Consider the following 24802-nt stretch of genomic DNA (forward strand, 5'->3'; position numbering starts at 1 on the left):
GAGGTGCAGGGAATGCTGATCAAATTTGCAGATGACACAAAATGGGGCGGGATAGCTAATACTTTGGAAGACAGAAACAAAATTCAAAGTGATCTGGATAGACTGGAGCGCTGGGCAGAAAACAACAGAATGACATTTAATAGGGATAAATGCCAAGTTCTGCACCTAGGAAAAAGAAACCAAATGCACAGTTACAAGATGGGGGACACGTGGCTCAACCAAGCGAGAAGGGTCTTGGAACTGTTGTCGATCACAAGCTGAATATGAGTCAACAATGTGATGTGGCTGCAAAAAAGGCAAATGCTATTTGGTGCTGCATTAATAGAAGCATCGCTTCCAAATCCCGGGAAGTACTAGTTCCCCTCTACTCAGCACTGGTTAGGCCTCATCTGGAGTACTGTGTCCAGTTCTGGGCACCACACTTTAAGAAGGATGCAGACAAACTGGAGAGGGTTCAGAGGGGGGCAACAAAGATGATCAGGGGACTGGAAACAAAGCCCTATGAAGAGAGACTCAAAGAACTGGGCATGTTTAGCCTTGAGAAGAGAAGACTGAGGGGAGATATGATAGCGCTCTTCAAGTACTTGAAAGGTTGTCACAGAGAAGAAGGCCAGGATCTCTTCTTGATCATCCCAGAGTGCAGGACACGGAATAATGGGCTCAAGTGACAGGAAGCTGGATTCCGGCTGAACATCAGGAAAAACTTCCTGACTGTAAGAGCAATACGACAATGGAACCAATTACCTGGGGAGGTGGTGGGCTCCCCCACACTGGAGGCCTTCAAGACGAGGCTGGACAGCCATTTGTCAGGGATCCTCTGACTTGGGTTCCTGCATTGAGCAGGGGGTTGGACTCGATGGCCTTGTAGGCCCCTTCCAACCCTACTATTCTATGATTCTATTCTATGATTCTATGAACCCATTCTAACCCTTAAGAAACTGCACTGCTCCTGCAATCAATTTCACAGCCCCACCTGCATGTGCCTAAAACACCAACAACACTGGACCGCACTGCAGTGTTGTCATGCGCGCCTCTAACCCACACAGCCCTCTGCAAAATTGGAACAGCAGCACCGGGCCCCTTTGCAGGACTTGTGTAGCCCACGCTTTCCCAGCCACAGCCCTGCCTCCTGCAATATGGGTATAATCATGATGAACTTTATCTGCACGGTTGTCAAGATGATTGTTAAAATGTTTATAAACTCAGAAAAAAGGTATTAAAAGACCCAAGTTAGAAAGATCACAAACCTGTCTTTGCTGCTACTTTTTTGTTTTTTTGGTAGACACACTACTGCCAAACCAAACTACAGGAAACTCCTGGATTTCTAAATTGTTTTTTATGAGACTGCAAATACTCCCTAACAGGGAAGACCCCCCAAAGGCTTAACACACCCAGAAGGGTTAACACACCAAGTGTTGCTCAATCCTCTTCCTTCGCTATCAGCATGCTCCAGGAAACGCTCCAGGCTAACACTGCTGACTAGCTTCATTACAAATGCAAATTCTAGGAAACACTCAGACTGCAATGAACCAGCTAATCCACCTATCTAGGAATATCACCAAGTGGAAGTTAGAAAAGTTGCCAGCAGTCTGGGCAAGACATTTCATGGCCAGACTAGCTTCGCGGGGATACCCCTCCCATAGGGTGGCTCCCTCCTACGTTGGCTGTCACGAGTGGCCATCCTGGTGGAGCGTCTTAGCTCTGCTCCGAATTTTTCCTGCTTTGCTCTGCGACGGACTCTCTCGTCCTTCAAGTCACGCCCTTGGGCCCCCTCTTCTTCCTCCTCAACTTGCGTTCTCATGGTGGAGGAATGGGGGAGCAGTTCAGCCTGTGCCACCTGTGTGCCATGGTCCTGGGAAGAAAGTCTCTTTCTCCATATCAGGGCTCATTGGGGAGGTTGCCTCCCCCAGTTCTGGCTGTTCCCATTCTGAATCCGAACTGTCAGACATCTCCACACACTCAGATTCATTCCTGACGCCAAGGTAGTGGGTGTGTTAAGCACTGCTGTGACTTCATTCACTAGCTAAAAACACTAAAAGGTGGGAGCAGGCCAGTTTCCCACAAAATGAATAGGCAGAATAGTGGCTGCACATTTTGCCTCATATCTTGGGTTCTACAAGGACTAGAGACTTGCTTTCTTGAGGCGTGCTCTTTGCCTCTGAGTGGTGGCCTGTGCCTCTGCCTTCTGGCACCAGCACAGGGCTAGGCAGATGCTTGGCTTCTTCTTCAGATTCTATGTATGGTCCTCAAGGGCCCTCTCCAGGGGTTCCTCAGTGCCCACCAATACCGGAGGGCCTGGTGTAGCTCCCCGGGAAGTGCTAGGAGTGCCAGTGTCAGGATGATGGACAGGGTTGTTGGACTCCATGGTCTCGTAATCATAATTCAAGGAGTCGTCCTGGTCTGGGTCAGGCATGACAGCCAGAACATGACCTGGCATTCAGCAACAGTGCTGCCAGCCCTGAGGGCAAGCTGGTAAGGGAACTGAGAACTATCTGGCTTGGGGGAGGACCAAAAGAGGGGATAGGCATAAAGTATAGGTGCTCTCCTCAGCTGGCCCATTAATCCCCCGGTGCTGTACTCCCATCCCTCCCAGGTTGTAAAACAGGGAGCCCTTAGCCTGGCAGGCCTCCACCCACCCCAGATGTCAGCCAGTCGTTAACTGGCAGCAAGGGGTGGCGAACTCCCTGCTGGCCCGCGTTCAGAGCAGCTAACAAGCAGCAGGCCCTAAATGGCTTTGCAGGTCCCCACCTGCCCTTTGCTGCTCTGGATGCTGCTGGTTGCTGGGGTGCGTTGGGCACAGGCCCTTTCCCCACGAACTCGACATGATTGCAGACACAGCCTCTGGGCAGGTGGGGAACAGAGTGGGCTGCCGGTGTGTATCAGCAATACGCCCTGCCCCAATACGCCCCACCACTGGACCGGCAGCCAGGTCAGCAGCCTTCCGACACTGATGTATCTGTTGGATACTCCTACTCAGACCATGATCTTATTCTCCAATGCAGCGACATGGCGTATCCTACCAATGGTCAAAAACGGCGACCTGTCAGAACGACTTTTCCCTGGAGTAGAATGGTCTTCTCTGCAGTATATGCAGGGAAATAACTTTTAACAAGTTTTTACCACCGGTTTAGAGAAAATCACGCACTCGGTTACCACTTTCTTCCAGGGGTGCTTACCTCAGAATAAGGCCACTGTGGACCTTCCTGCCCCTGCTTCCAAATCTAACAAACTGCAAATAATTTTTGACTCTATGGGTTTGATCCGGATTTAGTCATACTTCGAGTCCACCCACTGAAGTTACGACGACTTAACGCAGACTAACTTCAGTTCCATTCGCTTCGATGGGCCTGCTGGAGTCAGGACTAACTCCAGATCCCACCACAGCCCCGGTGAGGCGGGCTCGCGACCACACGGGGCCCTCTGATCACGTCCGGCCAACGCGCGGAGGCCCGCGCCGCCCCTGGGCTCAAGCGGGCGCGGCCGGAGCCGGGGCGGCGGCGGCGGCGGCGAAGGGCGGGCGGCGCCAGCGTGCGCGGCCCCGACCCTCGGCCCGCCCGCCGGCGTTCCCCGGAAGGGCCCGCGCGGGGAGGGGCGCACACGCGGCTCTCGGCGCCGAAGGCCGCCCAGGCAGGGGAGTCGCCCTCCCACGCAGGCCCTTCCTGAGCCCAGGCGCGGTGGGGCCGCTGGCGGCAGCCGCGCAGCTGTGGCGCGCCCTCCGCGAGAAGAGGCGAAGAGGCGCGAGAGCCACGAGGGCCCCGGTGCGGCGCGGGACGCGCCCGGAAGGGGCGCCGCGGCGATCCCGCGGGGGCAGCGGGAGCAGAAAGCCGCGCCTCGGAGGCAGGGCGCCAGGCCGGCCAGAGGTGCCCCGGCGAGCCTCCGGAGCCGGGCGGCGCGAGGGGCGGCGCGGGCTGTCGCCGAGGCGGGCCTTGGCCGAGCGCGGCCTGCTCGCGGCGGAGGGGGGCCGTTGCCCGGCCGCGGGAGGCGGGCGGGCCGGGCGCGGCCGGGCCCGGCCCGGCCCGAGCGTGCTCCCCGGGCCGCGCATCTGCGCGCCAGGCCCTGGGCGCCGCGGGAGGAGGCTGCCCCGCGGCTTGTTTGCCGGGCGAGCCCCAAGCGGCGCAGCCAGAGCGGGCGAGCGAGCCCCTTCCCCATCGGGCTGGGATGATCTGGGGCAGGGTGCGAATTAACAGAAGGATGCCTTCTGTTTGCGATTATCTGGATGAGTGATAGGTTGGCTTTGCCTCCTGTGAAATTGAAATAAATCCTAGTAATTACTTCTGAATTTGCATATATGAGTATATATTAGCATACGTGTGCCCTAGGCACACATTAGCCTGGCAACCTCCAGGTTAGATTACTGCAACGCGCTCTACGTGGGGCTGCCTTTGAAGACGGTTCAGAAGCTGCAGCTCGTGCAAAACGTGGTGGCCAGATTTGACTTGGATTCCTGCATTGAGCAGGGGGTTGGGCTCAATGGTTTTATAGGCCCCTTCCAAGCCTACTATGCTATGATTCTATAATAACTGGAAGGTCTGCGCATATAAGACCAACTCTGGCCTGCTTGCACTGGCTGCCTATATGCTTCTGAGCTCAATTCAAGGTGCTGGTTTTAACCTATAAAGTCCTGCATGGCTTGAGACCACGATTCCTGATGGAATGCCTCTCCGAACAGAACCTACCCATACCCTACATTCAACATCTAAGGTCCTCCTCCAGGTTATTAATAATAATAACTTGGCATTGGGGAAAGAAACCAGGGGTCCCCATTCTTTTTTTGACCCGTGGGCACATTTGGGAACTTGAGATACTGCTGTGGGCATCACCACAAAATGCATCATCACTGGGTTGCCACTTTGGTGTCTACCTTTCTCATCTATGGGTTGGAGAGAGAAATCCTATGGGGATCGACAGCCAGCTCTGAACCCAGGAGCAACCACCTATCCACTGCAAGGTGGGAGGAGTGGCGAGGAGCACATCTCCTCCGTGCTCCCGCCACCCTTCTTTCACGGCTAGACAGCCAAACCTCGGAGCACAGGGTGAGGAGGCTGGACGACACACATAACTAGCAGCCATAGGATTGCACCCTTAGGCTGTGTCTTATTCAGTGAAAACTTCTGCTTTGTGTCTGTTAGATGTCACAACTTCTCTTTAATAAGGGATTGTCTAAATTGGCTAATTGCTGGCAGTGCAATACAGCTAATGCTTCTTTTAAACATGTTTTTTGCAATGTCCAGTAGTTGCTTCTTTTTGCAGGGAGGTTATTAAACAGATAAATTTTGTACTGGAACAGTCTTTAATGTTCACTGATGTACATCCTCTTTTAAATTATTTAAATGCTTCATGGAAATTAAGAAATGGTCCGTGTAAATGGATTCTCTGCACCCTTTTGACAGCTAAGGGTGCAGTCATAGAATCATAGAATAGAATAGTAGGGTTGGAAGGGGCCTACAAGGCCATCGAGTCCAACCCCCTGCTCAATGCAGGAATCCAAGTCAGAGCATCCCTGACAAATGGCTGTCCAGCCTCGTCTTGAAGGCCTCCAGTGTGGGAGAGCCCACCACCTCCCCAGGTAATTGGTTCCATTGCCGTATTGCTCTGACACTCAGGAAGTTTTTCCTGATGTTCAGTCGGAATCTGGCTTCCTGTAACTTGAGCCCATTATTCCGTGTCCTGCACTCTGGGATGATCAAGAAGAGATCCTGGCCTTCTTCTCTGTGACAACCTTTCAAGTACTTGAAGAGCGCTATCATATCTCCCCTCAGTCTTCTCTTCTCAAGGCTAAACATGCCCAGTTCTTTCAGTCTCTCTTCATAGGGCTTTGTTTCCAGTCCCCTGATCATCTTTGTTGCCCTCCTTTGAACCCTCTCCAGCTTGTCTGCATCCTTCTTAAAGTGTGGTGCCCAGAACTGGACACAGTACTCCAGATGAGGCCTAACCAGTGCTGAGTAGAGGGGAACTAGTACTTCCCGGGATTTGGAAGCGATGCTTCTATGAATGCAGCCCAAAATAGCATTTGCCTTTTTTGCAGCCACATCACATTGTTGGCTCATATTCAGCTTGTGATCGACGACAATTCCAAGATCCTTCTCGCTCGTAGTGTGGTTGAGCCACGTATCCCCCATCTTGTAACTGTGCATTTGGTTTCTTTTTCCTAGGTGCAGAACTTGGCATTTGTCCCTATTAAATGCCATTCTGTTGTTTTCTGCCCAGCACTCCAGTCTATCCAGATCACTTTGAATTTTGTTTCTGTCTTCCAAAGTATTAGCTATCCCTCCCAATTTTGTGTCATCTGCAAATTTGATCAGCATTCCCTGCACCTCCTCCTCCAAGTCATTAATAAAAATGTTGAAGAGCACTGGGCCCAGGACTGAGCCCTGCGGTACCCCACTCGTTACCTCTCCCCAGCTTGAGAAGGTCCCATTGATAAGCACTCTTTGAGTCCGATTCTGTAGCCAACTGTGGATCCACTGGATCGTTGTTTCATCTAGCCCACTTCGAGCTAGTTTGCTCATCAGGATATCATGGGGCACTTTGTCGAAAGCTTTGCTGAAGTCGAGGTATATGATGTCTACAGCATTCCCACGGTCTACAAGGGAGGTGACTTGATCAAAAAATGAGATCAGATTTGTCTGGCAGGACTTGTTTTTGACAAATCCATGTTGGCTTCGAGTAATCACTGCATTGTTGTCAAGGTGCTTCCAGATGGATTGCTTTATGATCTGCTCCAGAATTTTCCCAGGGATTGATGTCAGACTGACTGGTCTGTAGTTCCCAGGTTCCTCCTTTTTACCCTTTTTGAAGATAGGGACAACGTTAGCCCTCCTCCAGTCATCTGGCACTTCCCCGGTCCTCCATGATTTCTCAAAGAGAATAGACAGCGGTTCTGAGAGCTCTTCTGCCAGTTCCTTTATGACTCTAGGATGCAGTTCATCTGGCCCTGGAGATTTGAACTCATTCAAAGTAATGAGGTGTTCCTTGACCATATGCCTGTCGATCTCAAGCTGCAATCCTGCCCCTTCAGCCTGTACTTCGCCTTTGCCAGGGGGGTCATAGACCCTCTTTTGGGAGAAGACTGAGCCAAAGTAGGAATTGAGCACCTCTGCCTTTTCTTTGTCATCTGTTATCATTTTGCCATCCTTATTTAATAGCTGAACAACCATTTCTTTCCTCTGCCTTTTACTATGCACGTAGCTGAAGAAAGCCTTTTTGTTGTTTTTAGCATCCCTCGCTAACCTCACCTCGTTCTCCGCTTTAGCCTTCCTGACGCCATCCCTGCAATTCTGTGCTACCTGCCTGTACTCTTCCTTTGTTACTTGGCCTTCTTTCCACTTCCTATATGTGTCCTTTTTTGTTTTCAGGTCATCCCTAAGCTTTTTGTGAAGCCACATTGGCTTCTTCTGTTGTCTTCCACCTTTTCTTCTTGTTGGAATTGTTTGTGATTGTGCCTTGAGAATTTCCTTTTTTAAAAGTTCCCACCCATCTTGGACTCCTTTTCTCGCTAGCATTGCTTGCCATGGGACCTTACTGATCATTGTTCTGAGTTTGTTAAAATCAGCTTTCCTAAAATCCAGGGTACGCGTTTGAGTACACTCGGCTTTTGCTTCCCTTAGAACCAAGAACTCAAGTACAACATGGTCGCTTTCCCCCAGAGTTCCTGTAACTGCTACTTTATCCACTAAGTCATCTCTGTTGGTTAGGATCAAGTCAAGGATAGCCGATCCTCTAGTTCCTTCCTCTACTTTCTGTAGGAGGAAGTTATCCGCCACACAAGTCAGGAATTTCCTGGAGAGGCCATGTTTTGCAGAATTTGTCTCCCAACAAATATCGGGGAAATTGAAGTCCCCCATTACTACTACATCATGCTTCCTTAAAACATTGGCTATTTGCTTTTCAAAAGTTTCATCCTTGGCTTCTCCTTGATTGGGTGGCCGGTAGTAGACTCCGACCACCAGGTTCCTTTTATTCTTTGCTCCATTTATTTCAACCCAGATGCTCTCGATGGGGCTACCAAGCTCCTCCTCCTGTATTTCTGTGCAGAGATATGTATTTTTCACATACAGTGCAACCCCGCCTCCCTTTCTGTTCCTCCTGTTCTTTTTGAACAAGTTATATCCTTCAACTGCTGTATTCCAGTCATGAGAGTCATCCCACCAAGTCTCAGTTATACCTATCAAGTCATAATTTCCCTCCTGTATTAAGAGTTCAAGTTCGTTCTGTTTGTTTCCCATACTCTGGGCATTAGTATATAGACATCGAAGACCATGTGCTTCATAGTCTGGCTTTCTTCCTACATGTGTCTGAAGACTATTATTGGGCGCTATCAGCGCTGTTCTCTCCATTGCAGTGCATGCGCCTACGTCCATTGTTACCCCCAACATTACATCTCCCTTCCCCGTAGGATTCAGTTTAAAGCCCTCCTGATGAAGTTCTTCATGCTGTGGCCAAACACATTCTTCCCAGCCTTTGTGAGGTGCAACCCATCCCTAGCCAACAGCCCATCTTCCAGGAAGTATAGCCCGTGGTCCCAGAATCCAAATCTCTCTCGTCGGCACCACCTTCGTAGCCAGTCATTCACCCGGAGTATTTTTCGTTCCCTTTCTATCCCTCTTCTAACTACTGGAAGGATGGATGAGAAAACTATCTGGGCCCCAAAGTTCTTGAGTTTCCTTCCCAAAGCTTCAAAGTCTGACGTGATCTCTTCGTAGCTCCGCTTGGCGGTATCATTTGTTCCCACATGGATGAGAAGAAAGGGATACCTGTCAGTGGGCTTTATGAGTGCAGGCAACCTTTCAGTCACGTCTCTAATCTGTCCTCCCGGGAGACAACATACCTGGCGAGTCCACGGGTCTTCGCGACATACTTGGGTCTCGATCCCACGCAGCAAGGAGTCTCCCACTACTACCACTCTTCTCTTCTTCTTCTTGTAGGCCTGGGTTTCATCGCCTCTGTTTGACTGACCTTCAGCCTCTTGCTCACTCTCATGCAGGTTCCCCTGTGATTCTTCCTCTGCAGGCTGTCCTCCAGTCTCATCTGCAAGTACCTGGAATCGGTTCCACAGCTCCACCGCTTCCACTGGTGCAGAGTGGCGTCTAGTTCTTCTCCTAACTGTCACCGTTTTCCAAGGAGTATCCTCTACTCCATTTTTCTTCACCTCAGCATTTCCCACTGCCTCATCTTGCTGTTGCTCTTCAAGCTTCTGGTCTGCCCTTTGCTGCTGTAGTTCCCCCATTCTGTCCAAGAACTCTTCGTGTTCTCTTATTCCCCGGAGGGTTGACAGTCGCCGCTCCAGTCCACTTACTTTTTCCTCCAGCAGCGTGATCAACTTGCACTTGTTGCAGGTGTAGGCCATGTTGTTCTCAGGCAAGAAAACAAACATTGCACACACCTTGCAGGTCACCACCACTGGAGAGTCTTGTCCTTCCATAGCCTCTTTTCCCTTTTTGTGTCTAGCTTTGTGATTGTTCTAGACTAGCCTGTGCCTGCTCCTCTACTCAGTAGAGGTTAAAAGCAGAGTCCCACTGGTGTGGAAGTGTGTGTTACAAGACAAATAAATGAAAAAAAGTTAGTAAAAAAAAATAAAAAAAAATGTTAGGGGCCTCCCCCTTGACCTTCCCTGCCAAACTCCCCTGGCCAACTCCTGTTTGCTCCCCCTGTTCGCTCGCTCTGTTCGCTCGCTCTCTGGGAGCTTGCCTGCTTCTGTAGTCCCTGGACCAGCTGGAGCAGCTTGCTCTGCTCTGCTCTGCTCAGCTGGGAGGCGGGAAACAGACTGAAGCTTCCCGCCCAGTCAGCTGCTGGGAGTACTCAGGCCACACCCCTCCAATTCAGTTGGAGCTCTCAGAAGCTCCTGGTGAGCTCACAGCCAGTCAGAAGGATAAAGGGCAGCGCCCTGGGCTTCCTGCAACCCACTTACCTCTTAGCCTCTGTCTCCTTTGTCTCCTTTGTCTCTTCAACCACTGCAACTCCCCTGGCCAACTCCTGTTTGCTCCCCCTGTTCGCTCGCTCTCTGGGAGCTTGCCTGCTTCTGTAGTCCCTGGACCAGCTGGAGCAGCTGGACCAGCTGGAGCACCTAACTAGATAGGTGGCCGCCTCCAAACTCTGAGGCAACCGCCTATCCAAAGCACGGCAAGAGAGGTACAGGGGGGATTGTTCCCTCCGCACCTCTCCTGCCTTGCTGTTTCCGGCTGTCTAGCAGCAGAGGGCCCGACTGGGAGAGGAAGCTGCCATACGACACATTGGATGTGTCATACACGCAGCTCCACTCTCCCTGCCCCGGAACACCCCTTTGCAGTCGCTCCACGCTCCTCTTACGAGTGCGGAGGACAGGGCTTCTCCGCGCTGCCTCTGAGGCAGTGCGGATGAGGGGGGAGGTTGGTTTTCTAGGAGAGTGGGCTCTGAGGTCAGTTCCTGGAAAAAAGCATATCCTGTGGCCCTCTAGACAGTGTCTAGTGGCCATAGGATTGCTCCCTCCAAGACTGATATTGCAATATTGGAAGGATAACCACTGACCTCCTATAATGCAATGAACTGAGGACCTTACAACGCTTTCAGTATTTGAACAGGTAGCATATGGATGCCACCTTTAAATGGACACTTATTTGGATATTTGGTCCACTTTTGTTGCAGCCCATGTATAATTGCTAGAAAGTTGTCTGCATTTCATATAATTCCATGTATGTATATTAAAAACATGGAAAAAATAATTAAAAATTAAAACAATTTCGAGTGCCCGTGGGCACTACATTGGAATCCTGCGGGTGCCATGGTGCTGCACTGGGCTATGCCGTTAAACAGAATGCGGCAGTTGCCTCAGGCAACTGATTTTGGATGTCATGAAAAGGCAGCAGAGTGTGATTTCTTCTTGGTTCTACTTTTTACTGTCAGGGAAAAGGGAAGGTGCTGGGATTTTCTGCCCCAGATCCCAAAATAACTTGGCTGGCCTTGGGTGTACCTTGACTAGGGGTGGGGCAGATAGACTCCATCTGCTGCTTCAGCTCAGGCAGCAAAATGTCTTGGGTTGGCCCTGATTCGGGGCCATAGAAAGTGTCACTTGGGCAAGAAGGAAGATGGACGAGCACCTAGTGTGCACAAGAGGAGATTATGGGTGAAGGTAATACAGTCGGTTGGCACTGGCCTGGAGAAACTGGGATGAGGAGGGTGTCTGCTGTTTCTCTTGGCACCATTGGGGGATTTCCTCCCAATGCACATGCCCCTGAATACCAGTTGCTGGGGAACAACAGCCGGAGATGGCTGGTAGCCCCCTGTCCTGCTTGTGGGCTTCCCAGTGGTATCTGGCTGGCTACAGTCGGAAACAGGTTGTTGGACTAAATAGGCCTTTTTGTCTGATCCAGCAGGGCTGCTCTTACGTTCTTAAATATCAGTTTCAGAGGAGGGGTTTTTCTCAAGACTACAGCAGGGGAGGAAAGGGGTAAATTCTCTCTCCACATGCAATTTGATCTGGAAAATTATCAGCCCCTCAGTGGATTCTATTTGCATTTAGAATAACAACCACCTGGTCTTCAAATGCAAAAACACATTAAATATCACTTCTGTGTGATCCTCAGCAGGACTGAGAGAATTCTGTCCTTCACTGAATGGCTCATTAGGTTTCTTCCTTTCGTTTGGTTACATTTTGTGCTGTGCTTTCTTCCAAGAAACTCATTGACCAATCGGAATGATCGTTGCACAGTTGGAACAAACATCTGTGGCTTAAACAGCCACGGGGCACGCAGGGCGTGATTTGCAGAATGTGCAGCTTTTTGTGTCATCCAAATCTGGGTGGCTTGTTGGACAGTTACACAGCCCTCAAATGACCCCACAGCAGCCCATGGGCAATTTTAGGGTTGTTTAACCTTCCAGCAAGCCCTGCTGCCCGGTTTGAGATTACATGATGAGCCACAGCTGGGCAGTGATTGTGCAAATCAAGCCTGGTGCTCACCGGCAGGCACCATTTCCTCTTCTGCCTCCACTCCCAAGGCCCCAGTAGCCCAGGGACAGGACTTCAGGGAGGGGTAGCACCTTGCCACAGTCCAGCCTGGTGGGTCAAATTGGCCCATGGGCTGCAGGGTCCCCATTCCTGATCAAGAAGCACCTTGCACACAAGTTGATAAGTTGTACCTCTGAAAAGGACTCACAAGACAGCTTTGGGCAACTCTTATCTCTGAATACTAAAGCAAATCTATTATAAAACAATGTTGCTATATAAATATTGATGGTTTGTTCTTAATAACTATGATGATGATGTTGATGATAAAAAAACAAGATTTGAGGGCAAAAACGTTTGTATAACAGGGATTCACCATAGAGGACACTGGGCAGGAAGGTTGAACGTTGAAGAAATTATCTGGGGTTTCTTTGCCCTTCTGTCCAGCACTTCCAGATCACCTGTCGAGAGCCCAAATCCAATCTATCTCTGCATTTCTTTCCCACCAGAGCCTGCACCTTTCAGCCTCGGTTTCCCTTCCAAACCTGGCATGATGGGGATGAAGGCAGAAGAGCCAGATTACCAGAAGCAGTTTGAAGCAGCCGTCCATGTTATCCAGGGCTTGCCAAAGAATGGTGAGAATCCATTTGGGAGCCTCTGAAGTTGGTTGCCTTGCCTGCTGCAAGTTGACATCAAACTCAAACTCCCTAAGCTTGCCTGAAAAGCCATAAGGAGTTGCATACACACCCCCTGTGATTCTCAAAAGCTTGAACTCTGCCTTATATTGAATTCTAAGCTGGCACACTCCCCTGATAAATGTGTAGAATGCTACCCGGTGGGGAGGTGGGGCATAGCCAAAATAGCCATGGCTGTCCTTACTGGCTGAAATGCAGGAAAACACGCCCTCGCTGTGCCTCTCTCTGTCTTTCCAGCTCTCTCTAAGCACCAGGCTGAAAGTCATTGCATTGGGTTCTCATTCCTTAGTGTCTAGCATCCTCCTTGTGAAATTTCCTGGGATAAAAAAACTCCATCATAGCTTAGACTGCTATCTCAGGGTTGAAGCCTCCTTTTTTCTCCAACGCTCTACTGTGACTGGAAACAGACTGGGCACCCGATTGTGTGGGACAACTTCAAAACATGATGCTGGCGCGCGCACACATTGTCACGTGTGTGCTTCTAGCCACTTCTCCCTTTTGTCTCAGGCCCCTACCGGCCATCCTATGAAGAAATGCTGCGCTTCTACAGTTACTACAAGCAAGCGATGGTGGGCCAATGCCGGACTCCCAGGCCGGGGTTTTGGGATCCCATTGGCAGGTATAAATGGTAAGACAGGCCAAGGCCAACTTCTTTCAGTGCCAGGGGAAGCATTGTCTTTGGGTGGACTTCATCAGTAGGTAGACTTACTTGGAGCTAGGGGCCCAAGGAAGGGGCTGGGCCCCTAATGGTATTTTCAGTACCAAGGTTCGGCACTGGCCTGCTGGCGCGCAGTACTGTGGCTTCTCTAATACCCGGCCAGTATTGCTCCAATTGCACTGGCTGCTGGTGTGCTTCTGGCCCCAATTCAAGGGGCTGGTGTTGCCCTGTGAAGCCAGCCCTATATCAGCCTTCCCTAACCCACTGCCCCCATCTCTTTTGGACCACAGATTCCCATGGTCTATGACCATTGGCTATGCCAGCTGGGGCTGATTGGTGCGCTGCCTCATTCATGGAATTTTACAGGGGGGATCCAGACAATGTCATCTTCCACTCATAATCCTCTGGTGTTTTCCATCTCTTTTTCCATAACAAATTTTCTGCAGTAAGAAGAAAGATGGAATGGCTACATAATGCCTTCCAGGAGTGCTCTCTGTGGAGCTACCCTTAGTAGTTTTTGAGCTCTTTTTATAAAAATGGTTTGCTGTTTTGTTTTATTAGGCTGAATCTAGACTTTACTTCCAACCTAATAAACATTAAACAAAATGTGACCCATGGCATGCACAGAGTGCTGTTTGCCTATCAGTCAGTACCTGCAACTGGTGGAGGAACAAAGGCTAAGTCAAGGAGGACCGTTTAGTTCACAGGGCCTCGCTTTCAGGCAGGTTCCGGCTCTGGCAACTTTCTTTTTCAGAAATTAACCACCTGTCCCTGGGTAAGAGGTTATTTTTGCGGTTTGGCAGGGATGCATGGAATGGCTTGGGAAAGATGACCAAAGAGGAAGCCATGGCTGCTTATATCGCAGAGATGAAGAAGGCAGCCCAAAAGGTAGGAAATGGGAAACGCCCTCCTTAGTCAGACCTGGTTTGTGGGGCTGTATGGGTGGGTTGCCATGGAAATTCATTACAGTAAGAAGCGTTGTCGGGTAGGCCGTTGAACCCTGCTGAGGAACGCAGGCAGAAGGAGGAGGAAGAAATGCAGTGAAGGTCCCTCAGGGCTCAGGTTTGAATGGATGTACGGGGGGGGGGGGTGAGCACTCTTGGCTCTCAAATGAGGGAGTTTGAGGGTACTCAACAAGTTCTGAATGGAAATTAAATGGAGTTTTTCATCCATTCAAAATAAGTCAAATGTTTGAGATTCAAAGTGAAATTTGGATTGTGAAATTAGATTTTTTGAGGGAACTTGGCAAGTTTCAATTGCCAAGTTCAGTATTTTATACCTTGGGTTCTCTTTGGGTTTTTAATCCTCTAAATAACAACAGAATGCATAATTGGAAATGTACGAAAAAAATCCCAAGTAGGAAAATATATTTGCATTTTTGCAGGCAGATTTGTGCTAGATGTATTTGCTTGAGAATTCATCCCTCTCCAGTCTCTCTCCCCCCACACACACTCTATTTCTAGTCTTCACAGTTGTGGTAAAAGATGTGGAACATCCATAAAATTGTTTATAAAATTGTTTATAGTTGTTTATGAAGCCCTAGACCGCTTGGAACTAGGATATCTGAGAGAGGTTGTCTGCACTTAGTGCAGTGAGATGTCTTCTGCGAAGATCAGGGTGGCTTACGTGGTGCTCCTAATGGTCCAGGAGATAGGTCGGGTCTAGACCTTTGCTTCAACAGTGCTACAGCTTCAGGTGCTCCTAGGCCATTCACTGGGTTCCAGTGAATGGTCTTGTACCACCTGGGATCCCTACTAGGACTTTCTGGCAGGTCATCAACACCGTGCCCGTGGATGAATCATCGGAGGACATGTTTGTGTACTTCGAACCACTCTACGAAGTGATTCATGATATGCCCAGACCCCCCGAATCCTTCTTCAAGAAGAAAGCAGGTATGCCCACTGGCAGCAAAAAGTGAGGTAGGAGCAGTGGGGGGTGGGCCTAGGCATGTTTTCCAGCTGTTGTGCTGAGGTGGCAGAGCGCACCCCAACATCTGGGCGGGTTGTTTTCAAACTGGTATGTGAAAGTCGGCTTGGCTCCCTTGGCCTACAACCACTGCCTCCCCAGCCCCTCTCTGCACACCCTCTGTGTGAGTGTGCAGACTCCCTTCCACCCAATCTGGCCTGCAAAGTACTTTTCTTGCAGCTTTATGGAGCTTGTTTGGCATGTTTGGGTACAGAGCATCGGTCCTGAGGCAAGGGAGTCTCAGCTGGAGGACCTTGTTTCAGGTCATCCCTCAGCCATGTAATTCTAAGCAAGGTATCCCTAATCTCAGATGCTCCATGTCGCTCTCTGAAATTGCCCACTTGGCGGTTTGCATTCGTCAGTTTGGAGTGGAGCAGGCTCACCTGCTTGAATGCGTTTGGGATTTGGGCAGAGGAGGCAGCCCCCACCCTTTAACCTTCAGGATTTGGGTTGGCAGGGAGAGGAAAAGGAAAACAAAGAACTGCAGCTCAGGGCATGCTAATTTCTTCCTCTGAATTTCTTCCTCTTCTTCTTCTAATTTCTTCTTCTCTGTCAACTGTCTTCATTTGTTCCCACACACACATCTCTGGGGAGCTTGAAGAACAAATAACAATACTTGTTGTTTGTATTGTACGCCGCCTAGAGTAGCTGGGTAGCCGGCCAGTTGGGCGGCCAGTAAATCTAATAAATACATAAAAGAATGGAAGGGGCTTGCAGGCTAGATACACATCAGGAACCCCCCCTCCCCTTTTCCATTTCTTTTAAAACTCTTGGTACGTACAACTCTCCTTTGATTCTGTTTCCCAAAAAAGAGGCTTGGCCCACCTCAGTGCTTCTCTCTCTTGTTACAGGGTGGCATGAAGCCCTTTTGCTGGCTGGGTCATGGGTGGAGCCAGAGACTGCAGAGCTCTTGTACAGCTGCCACCAGGGCCAGTTCCAGGGTTGAGGAAGCCCTCAATAAAGTGCCCTCTAGTGAGTCCCCTCCCGTGCTGGTGGGCCTGTGGTTGCAGGTTTATGGGAGGGTGCAGTTGCACTCATGTCCTGCTTGTGGGTCATGGGCAGCTGGTCAGCCACTGTGTGAACAGAATGCGGGACTAGATAGACCCTGGGTCTGATCCAGCCTCAGGGCACTTCTGATATTCTTACATAGCGGCAGCAGCAGATAGCTCTGAGTCATCATCTTAAATTTCCCACAGTGGGACATTTTAAAGGGTGGCTTACAGACCTGGCCACCAGGCACAAGGGAGGGGGCCCAAGACTTGTGGGCCCTGTCAGGGTTCTGGGGCGGTGGCAGTTCATGCCATGCCTGATTTCCATTGATTTCAACAAGGCTTGTACAAGGGAACTTCCTAGTTGACTATGGCACATGCTTTAGCACTGTCTTTCTGCTACTTTTTAGTGGCACCCAAAATCTGCCATCTGAGGTAGCCATCTCATCTTGCTTAATAGTAAAGCTACCTTTGTCTGCCTGGGTCCTATGAATAAAGCTTGGCACACCATGTTCTTGGAGTAGCAAGCATCCTCAGATCCAGGTTACAGCTTAGCTGAAAAGCCTCCCATGAGTGCTCTTTGAGTTTTTTGAACTTCACTTCGTTTCTCCTGTGGAACGTCGATCCTGTTTGTTGACTACAAAGTTCACTGTAATCATCGTACTAAACAGCTGATTGCAGAGGGAAGATAAGATTGTGGGAGGAAGAGGTAGCTCCCCTCTGTAATTGCATTCTTTCCCATCACTCCAGCAGGCAGTAGACAATGACAGCTGCCAGATTAGGGCCTAAAAAACCACAGAGAGAGAGAGAGAGAGAGAGACAGTGCGTGCGTGCAGAAGTGTTGTCATCCTGTTTCTTCTGTTGACTGTCCCTGATCATAGTTCGCACCTGTTTGTGCCAAGGACAGCCTAGCCTGACTTAGACAGTGGCCAGGGAAGCTGGCTGGGGCTCAAAGGGCAGACCAGTCATTCCCAAGCTGTGTATCACTCCTAGTGATGCCATGAGAAATAAAAAGTCCCCACCCATCTACAGATGAGGCTGCTTTCTGCATCTCTGAATGATTCACTGGCATTTCATTCCTCTGATCTGCTTTCACAGGGGGTTGGTAATTCTGCTACAGCAGGTAATTGGATTATTCAGTCACTCCCAGTGCAGAAACACAACAGAATTATATGTAAGGGTGGGAGTGGGAAGGCATGCCCAGGACAGTAACCCATTCAGAAGCACAGAGGATGGGCTCATCTGAGATCACACATGTCAGTACATATTCTAAAAGTAAAAAACGTTCAGCCTTAAAACTGTGAAGCATGCTCCATTTTTAATCCAGGAAAAGAAGAGTGTGGCTTGAGTGGTAGACATCTGGGAAATACTGGAAGATGTTCATGCCTCTGGCATATATTACCTGCCCTAGATTGTGGGACTTAACAGGAGCTTCCTCCTCCAAGTTCCTCCAAGACATATACAGACCGAACTGGGCAGCCATGGTACATAATAAGGAGCAGGCTCTGGCCAAGCCTCTCTACTGCTATTCGTCCTGGGCAAGGGGCTCAGTGACTACTCTGCTCGTAGCATTCCTGAGCTCTGAAAACAATCATGGCCAGTTTGGGTGTTATTAGCCTTGTGGCCAGCAAATTTTAAAGTACAGTGCTTCCGTGCTTGAATTATAAATGAAAATATGGTATCCGCTCTTAAAAAGCCATGGATATTAGTAGCACGCTCGGACCGTTACAGACAGGCCTCAGGACAAATCCCCTTTGTGTTTAAACACGGCTCCCAAATCTGCCTTTCCCCACAGTGGTTCTTGAAGTGGGCTTTCTGAGAACAGCCTGCGTCCACTACCAGGTGGAGCATGCAAGCCAGCAGGCGAGGTGTTCTGTGTATTTACTGCCACAGCGGCCAGCATGACAACCAGTGGACTGTGTGCAGAGCAAGAGCTTCCTGGGGGTGCAGTGAATCCGCTCCGTGCAGAGACACAGAATTGCACATGTCTTCAGGGCCCCCACCAGTGAGGATCTGGCCACCCTGTGTTACGGGCTGGAGGGCAGGCTTTGCCCTCATGGCAGTGTCCCCAGATATAGCACTCAGCCACTCCTTCAGGGCAAAGTCATCCTATTCACATATATGGGAGAGGTCCGCTCAGGGAGCACCATCAAGAAGGGCATTCATCTGCCTCCTCGTCTCTGTGCCTCCAGCCACGAAGAGCTGAACCTGCAGGCTTATCTGTACAGCTCTGCCCTGTGCTCTGTTTCTCGGTCACATTGGAGTGTGGCAGAATGTTGGAGACTAATATCTGAAATAAGAGAGAGGTTGGCTTTAAGTGCATGTATTTGTGTGTAACCTGGGTTGCTACTGTGATGGGGCTAGGAAATCTCTAAAGGGGAATTTGTAGCTCAGTTCAGAAACTAGAACCTTAGGTTTTCTTGGGAGAAGCAATGACAGCATAGGATTCCATTGTACACACAGCCCAAGCCTGCTGATAGTCCCACTGTGAGCAAGAGATGGCTGCTTTGGGACTGGAGGCTTCCTTCCTCCTCTACAAACTGATGTCCCAAAATCTGGCCTCTTAACTCCAAAGCAATTTCACTGTTTCATTGAAGCTTGATTTTTGGTTCTAAATGAAATGTGCATAACCTGAGCAGTGGGATCAAAACAAAGCTCTTTGTATGTTTTGTCTTTTGCGAATCAGATAAAATGCTGTTAAATCTTGAGTTGCTATGCAGCTCAGATCGAAGAACTTGCAAGCCAACCTGGGAAGACGCCTAGCTCAACATTTTCAAACACAATTAAATCTATAGTTTAGCAGTAAAGCAATATGAAGTACTTCCTTTGTTTTTGCTTGTAGCATGCATTTGGAATATGATCTGAATTAACACAGTTATTAATATACACACCCTGGCTCCCCCGGGAGGGACCGTAGCTCAGCGGCAGAGCCCCTGCTCCGCAGGCAGAAGGGCCCAGGTTCAATCCCCAGCAGCATCTCCAGGCAGGGCAGGGAAAGAATCCTGCCTGAAGCTCTGGGGAGCCGCTGCTGCCAGTCAGTGTTGGCAGTGCTGGGCTAGGTGGACCAGTGGTCTGGCTCAATAGAAGGCAGCTTCCCGTGTTCCTATATTCTTGGCTCTAATCTTTATCATGGGCTGAGTATTGGGAACAAGGGGTGGAGGCTCCTGAGGAAGGGGGAGGAGCATGAAATCTCCCACATTTGGATTTTTAGATATTATAAATTATGAGAGCTCTCATGCGTGCACACACTCCTGCCTGTACTTCCATTGTTCTCCACTTTTGAACCATAACTTTTTCTGTTGCAGAGCCAGTCCACAAAGCTATCGAGAACAGCCACATGGCCAGTGATTCAGAGAGTGAGGTGTACTGTGATAGCCTGGAACAGGTGGAGCCTGATCAGGTGATTAGATGACACCCAGGGTGGAAGTGTGGGGTACCAGAATCACGATGCCTTCACAGTACCCTAGCCTGAATAGTTTATCTTAGAGTGAGATATATTGTCACTTGGTAAGGAATGCCCCGCCCCGCCCCCCTGCGCTTTAAGTTACAGTTGCTGGTTTAGGGAGGTTGCATGAAGTTAACTACAGCTCCTCACCTGGCTTTTTTGAGGGTGCTTCCAGACAAGCCTTTGATGGCTCCATCACCCTACCTCATTCACAGAAGGTCCCGACATCATCATCTTCCACTTGTAGCCTTCTCATGTTTTCCTGCTGCTTCTTCCACCTCTTTCCTTAATGCAGAAAATCCATTAAGGAAAAAAAAGTGGATTTGCTATGCAATGTCTTCTTGATCGTTGGCGCAAAGAGTCTGGAAGCACCCCTAATCTGTTGCATCATAGGTCTGCTTTTGCTCTAAAGAGAGTCGTTTTAAAGACGTGTTATCTCCTTATTGAGGACTCTTAAACCATGTTGATTTAGATAACCATGTTTTAAACTGGGCTTTGTGTGACTTGAGCTGCTAAACCAAAGCAGAGTTCCTTTCAAGAGATTAGCTAAATAAATTCATAAACTTAAGCTAGGTAGAATTTGCAACAACAACCCTCCCCCAGAAGGTTTTCTAAAACATATGGGTTTAGGTGTTTTAAGACAAGGTTTACAAGACATGAGCAGATAGACTGAAGCAGAGCTGCTTCCAAGAACTCCACTCCTTGGTGAGTTAATTCACACATATATGAATTCATTTACCTAAGCGAGGTGAAATTTGAAAACTTATTAGAAATTACAAAGAGCAAGAATACTTTCCTTTAAACTTAAAATATAATAACATGAAGATCTGACTTTTAGTATTCTTTCTGAGCAAAGAAGGGTGAACTAGGATGTGTGTACCAGCCCTGTTAAGAAGCAGGAACAGCCCTATTTATGAAGAATTTAGCCTTCCTTGCCTTGCCATAGATCATGACAACTCTAAAACTCTGTTAAGACTCCCATCTCAGAGGTATAACACTAACAATCCCTGGGGGCACAGCCGCTCCATCTCCCCAGGGAACCCTGGAACTGCAGTCCTGTGAAAGCAGGGCTAGCTGGGATTAGGGGAGTTGTCGACGAATCTGGAGGATGCCAGGCTGGAGAAGGCTGGACGAGGTCATTTTCTAACGGAACAGTCAGCTCCCCAGTCAGCTCCCAAGATCCTCGGTGGTTAAAGTGCAGCCTGAGTCTGCCCTCTCTCTTACACATGACCTCTTTCTCTTTCCCCCCACAGGCCAGGAGGGTATCAGCCCAGAAAAGCCTCCACCTGAACAATCCTCACAGGGTTCAAGCTGGAGAGCAAAGTGGGTGGAAGCCTCCAGCTCACGCACTGTGCCTAACCAAGGAGGGAAAGCTGAATGAAGGTGGTGCCACAGATGTGAGACTGACAGTTTGCCTTAGAAAACCAAGCCCAGAGACAGGTCCGAAACAGGTCCTCAGGTGCTGCGGCACGCACTGTTGGCATATTTCATTTGCAAGTGCAAACGAGCTCATGTGTAATTAATTCAGTGTGATTCTAAGAAATCCACATTTGGTAGAAAACATTTTTTGTGGAAAACAAAAATGACAGATCTGCCAGGGCTGTAACACCTTGAGAAAAGAAGTGAGCCCTGGGAGATGTGAGCAGGACTATACAGGTATGGTGTGAGAGCGGGGGACATGGTAGAGTTCTGTAAAAAACAAAAAAATTTTTACCAGCTTTCCTTCCAGCGTGACCTGAGGGGTAGCAGCAAAATCTACAGCTCGTCGTCGTTCAGTCATTCAGTTGTGTCCGACTCTTCGTGACCCCATGGACCACAGCACGCCAGGCTTTCCTGTCCTGCACTCTCTCCCGGAGTGTGCTGAAGTCCATATTCATTGCATTGGTGATGCTATATAGCCATCTCATCCTCTGCCGTCCCCTTCTCCTTTTGCCTTCAATCTTTCCCAGCATCAAGGTCTTTTCCACTGACTTTTGTCTTTGCATTAGGTGGCCAAAATATTTGAGCTTCAGCTTCAGTATCTGTCCTTCCAATGAGCAGTCAGGGTTGATTTCCTTTAGGATGGACTGATTGGACCTCCTTGCAGTCCAGGGGACTCGTAAGAGTCTTCTCCAGCACCACAGTTCGAAAGCATCAATTCTTCGGCGCTCAGCCTTCCTTATAGTCCAGCTCTCACAGCCATACGTTGCTACTGGGAAAACCATAGCTTTGATTAGACGGACCTTTGTCGGCAAGGTGATGTCTCTGCTTCTTACTATGCTGTCTAGGTTTGCCATAGCTTTCCTCCCAAGGAGCAAGCGTCTTTTAATTTCATGGCTACAGTCACTGTCTGTGGTGATCTTGGAGCCCAAGAAAGTAAAATCTGTCACTGCTTCCATTTCTTCCCCTTCTATATGCCAGGAAGTGATGGGGCCAGATGCCATGATCTTCGTTTTTTTAATGTTGAGTTTCAAACCAGCTTTTGCACTCTCCACTTTCACCCTCAACAAGAGGCTCTTTAGATCCTCTTCGCTTTCTGCCATTGGGGGGTATCGTCTGCATATCGGAGGTTGTTGATAATTCTCCCGGCAATCTTAATTCCGACCTGTGATTCATCCAACCCAGCATTTCTCATGGTGTACTCTGCATATAAGTTAAATAAGCAGGGCGACAATATACAGCCTTGTCGTACTCCTTTCCCAATTTTGAACCAATCGGTTGTTCCATGTCCGGTTCTTGATGTTGTTTCTTGACCCTTGTACAAGTTTCTCAGGAGATAGGTAAGATGGTCTGGAACTCCCATCTCTTTAAGAATTTGCCACATTTTGTTGTGATCCACACAATCAAAGGCTTTCGCGTAGTCAATGAAGCAGAAATAGACGTTTTTCTGGAATTCTCTTGCTTTCTCCATGATCCAGCTAATGTTGGCGATTTGATCTCTAGTTCCTCTGCCTCTTCAAAACCCAGCTTGTACTTCCGGTAGTTCTCGGTTCACATGCTGCTGAAGCCTAGCTTGTAGGATTTTGAGCATCACCTTGCTGGCATGTGAAATGAGCGCAATTGTGCGGTAGTTTGAACACTCTTTGGCATTGGAATGTAAACTGACCTTTTCCAGTCTTGTGGCCACTGTTGAGTGTTCCAGATTTATTGGCATATTGAGTGCAGCACTTTAACAGCATCATCTTTTAGGATTTTAAATAGCTCAGCTAGAATACTGTCATCTCCACTAGCTTTGTTGTTAGTGATGCTTCCTAAGGCCCACTTGACTTCACGCTCTAGGATGTCCGGCTCAAGTTCAGTGAGCGCACTATCATGGCTATCAGGGACATTAAGATCTTTCCTGTAGAGTTCTTCTGTGCATTCTTTCCAGCTCTTCTTAATCTCATCTGCTTCTGTTAGGTCCCTGCCTTCTTTGTCCTTTATCATGCCCGTCTTTGCACAAAACGTTCCCTTGAGATCTCCGATTTTCTTGAAGAGATCTTTAGTCTTTCCCATTCTGTTGTTTTCCTCAATTTCTTTGCATTGTTCATTTAAGAAGGCCTTCTTGTCTCTCCTTGCTATTCTCTGGAACTCTGCATTCAGTTGGGTATATCTTCCCCTTTCTCCCTTGCTTTTCGCTTCCCTTCTTTCCTCAGCTACTTGTAAAGCCTCATCAGACAGCCACTTTGCTTTCTTGCATTTCTTTTTCTTTGGGATGGATTGAGTTGCTGCCTCCTGAACAATGTTATGGACCTCCATTCCTCAGGCACTCTGTCTTTCAGGTCTAATCCCTTAAATCTTTTCCTCACCTCCACTGTATATTCATAAGGGATATGTTTTAGGTCATACCTGAATGGTTTAGTGGTTTTCCCTACGTTCTTCAATTTAAGCCGAAATTTTGCAAGAAGCAGCTCATGATCTGAGCCACAGTCAGCTCCAGGTCTTGTTTTTGCTGACTGTATAGAGCTTCTCCATCTTTGGCTGCAAAGTACATAATCAATCTGATTTCGATATTGACCATCTGGTGATGTTCATGTGCAGAGTTGCACAAGGCAGTGAGCCATGAAGGGGATCATTAATCTGGTTCAATTTGTGCATTATTACCATTGAAAACAGGTCAGAGGAGTATTATGCCAAGGCTAAAATTGTTTAGGGCAGGAACTAGACTTCATAATGTTCATTGCACAGAACAGGGTAGTAGAACAGGGTGCAGATGGTAGAATTCTACCAGAAGATGGTAGAATTCTACCAGAAGATGGTAGAATTCTGGACTGTACCACTTTGGTTGACACAGCATTCCATTCTGGGGACAGTGGTTCTGTGTCTGAAGGTAAAGTCTCTCTGCATTTAGTAAACCAGTACACCAGAGGGAGAGGCTTAGCATAGTTCTCTCTCTGTTGTGAAGTTTCCTACAGGGGTAGGCATCATGGTGCCGGTGGACTTCAGTGTGCCTAGGACACACTTTCTGGCACCCGCCGAGGTGCCTTACCCCTCCTGCCTTTTATTTTTTTTATTTCTTTTAATAACAACATTTCTTAGTGGCAGCTGGGCTCGCTTCAGAGCAAAGTGGGGGCCTCTGTCTGCTCCTGTCTGCTTTCCTCATGGATGCCCCTGGGCCACACAAGGGGTTCAGAGCCATTCTGAAGAAAGGAAGGGGCCCGGTGTGGCAGGCCAGTGCTTCACCTGCACTGTGCCCATTTTGTGGTGGCGCTCAGTCCCTCAGACTGCCAAATGTGCCCATGGGCCCAGAAAGATTGCCTACCCTGGTTTACTATACAAAGGTAGGATTTTCTGTGAGAAAGCAGAAAAAAAAGATCCATCCCAAACTGGAGTATGATGTGGCACAGCCCAGAATTCTGTCATATAATTGGACATGCATCAGAATGAGGTATTACAGACGTGAGATGTTAGAATGGACTCTGCCACCTCAGATTGCAGGTCATGGGGATCATATTTCTGAATGCTGTCTTGTGTTTAAAAAAGCTTCCTGCAAGTAGAACAGTAGCATAGCAGGAGGAAGACCGGGCTGGAACCATTCTCCCCCACGTACCAGTGTGCAGCATTTTTTTTTAATGTGCAGGAGCGTTCAAAAATACCTCCACACCTGGAGTTTTAAGTGAGGTAGTTTGCCGCCTCGTTCTGATGCATGTGTGAGGGCCAAATTAGACCTGCTGT

General features: G+C 48.9%; 2 protein-coding genes across 7 annotated transcripts in view; one reads left to right on the top strand and one right to left on the bottom strand.

Moving 5' to 3' along the window:
* The window catches only part of LOC146340862 (uncharacterized), a 27689-nt gene extending 23447 nt beyond the window's left edge, over positions 1-4242 (bottom strand). Inside the window, exon 1 of the mRNA XM_084804304.1 lies at positions 3177-4242. Within this exon, the coding sequence (XP_084660430.1) occupies positions 3298-4149 (852 nt within the window). The 5' untranslated portion in view covers positions 4150-4242 and the 3' untranslated portion in view covers positions 3177-3297. The remainder of the gene's footprint in view (positions 1-3176) is intronic.
* The window catches only part of ACBD4 (acyl-CoA binding domain containing 4), a 27604-nt gene continuing 6172 nt past the window's right edge, over positions 3371-24802 (top strand). Inside the window, exons 1-7 of one of the 6 annotated variants that reach the window (XM_084804299.1) lie at positions 3371-3389; positions 12427-12552; positions 13120-13240; positions 14074-14158; positions 15042-15162; positions 19530-19624; positions 20923-21109. In XM_084804299.1, the coding sequence (XP_084660425.1) occupies positions 12468-12552; positions 13120-13240; positions 14074-14158; positions 15042-15162; positions 19530-19624; positions 20923-21109 (694 nt within the window). In that variant the 5' untranslated portion in view covers positions 3371-3389; positions 12427-12467. Of the gene's footprint in view, positions 3390-3579; positions 3861-4463; positions 5034-11023; positions 11105-12426; positions 12553-13119; positions 13241-14073; positions 14159-15041; positions 15163-19529; positions 19625-20922; positions 21110-24802 lie in introns of those variants that run through there. The other 5 variants (XM_084804296.1, XM_084804298.1, XM_084804297.1 and 2 more) reach the window with 5 other exon arrangements.

This window comes from Heloderma suspectum, chromosome 6 (assembly GCF_057233095.1).
Source record: "Heloderma suspectum isolate Gila_16-S chromosome 6, 16-S_ref, whole genome shotgun sequence".
In the NCBI taxonomy this organism is placed as follows: Eukaryota; Metazoa; Chordata; class Lepidosauria; order Squamata; family Helodermatidae; genus Heloderma; species Heloderma suspectum.